Source organism: Hipposideros armiger, unplaced genomic scaffold (genome assembly GCF_001890085.2).
Source record: "Hipposideros armiger isolate ML-2016 unplaced genomic scaffold, ASM189008v1 scaffold_497, whole genome shotgun sequence".
NCBI lineage: Eukaryota > Metazoa > Chordata > Mammalia > Chiroptera > Hipposideridae > Hipposideros > Hipposideros armiger.
In genome coordinates, this window is record NW_017731847.1 from 932,715 (window position 1) to 934,097 (window position 1,383).

A 1,383-nucleotide genomic window follows, 5' to 3' on the forward strand; every position below is an offset into this window, starting at 1 on the left:
GTCCCACTGCTATCCCCCAGGGTACCTTGCTGTCCAGGAGAAGGTTGTCTGGTTTGATGTCTCTGTGGATGAATCCAAGTTGGTGAATGGAGTCTATGGCTAATACTGTTTCTGCTATATAAAACTGAGTCTCCTCTTCCGTCAGGGTGTCTTTTTTCATCAATAAGGTCATCATGTCCCCTGGAAACAAGAAGATACAAAACCACCATACACACACACACACACATACACACACACATGCCACACACACACACACACACACAAAACACACGAGTAAGTGCCAGTTTTCAAATCTGTCTCCCCTATCTGCCATCATAAGGCAGGGCTACATAGGCCTTTGCTGTTCCAGAGACTGACCCACACTGCCACTATGAGTGGAAATGGTAAGTAGTTTCTAACACTTTAAAGGTAAAATTCATAGCCACGGAGAGCAAAGCACCTTCATCCAAGCTAACTGATGCTGGCACTGAGCTAGGATTTCCATTTTACTTAAGAGAGAAAAAAGAGATTCCTCTCACTCGAAAAAACTAAATTTGCTTAGGATAAATTTTGAACTAGGGAAAAAAGCGACTTCACTTTCAACTTTGTACAAATATCTGCAAACTTCTCTATATCTAGGACCAAATGGCATGTCCACATTGTGTTGCTGTTGTTACAGGGAGAGGCTGAAGTGCAAAACAGAATGTCATTTGGGGAGGCTGAAAATAAGCTCTCCAATTTCTGTTTACAATAACTAGAACATAAACAAATAAAAAAGTGGGATTTTTTTTTTAAGTAGCAAAGTGCTAGTCAACAAAAAACAAAAATAAATTGAAAATGCTCCATACTAGAATGTGTAATAGCTGCCTCCAAAAAATGCACGTTGAATACTTCCCAAAATCAGTGGAGGTTTTTTTCATCTGGTATTTTATTATAGATATTTAAACATACACTAACATGCTTTATGCAACTTATACAACACAGTATTAGTTTAGCAGTTAAAAGATAAGCTCCTTAGTTTTCTGCAGTCAAATTTTAATTATTTCTGCTCAACACCAGCAACATAAAACGGCAAAAAACAAATTCTGATCCTAACTGAACGATTAGACAAAAGTAAAGCAAATCAAATATATATAAGTAGTTTAAAGCTAAGAGAAACAGGAAAAGATTTAGTTTAGAGCACATATAAAGCCATTTATGTTAGAAAATAGGGAAAAGAGAAACAAATCTCTCATTTTAACAGAGAATTATACTGATGTTTGAATTTCATTTCATTTATAATTTTGGGAGAATTTTTGTATTTTTAGAGAAAAGTAGATATTTTACCCCCAGGCAAAAATCAAGCCATTTATTAAAATGCTCTCTTTTTTTACCCAAGACTTGAAAAATATGAATCCCTAATCA

The 1,383-nt window shown here is 35.7% G+C and overlaps 1 protein-coding gene across 1 annotated transcript in view; it reads right to left on the bottom strand.

The window, feature by feature from the left end:
• The window catches only part of STK38 (serine/threonine kinase 38), a 50,482-nt gene that overhangs the window by 18,704 nt on the left and 30,395 nt on the right, over window positions 1-1,383 (bottom strand). The window contains 1 exon segment of the mRNA XM_019667446.1: window positions 26-180. Within this exon segment, the coding sequence (XP_019522991.1) occupies window positions 26-180 (155 nt within the window).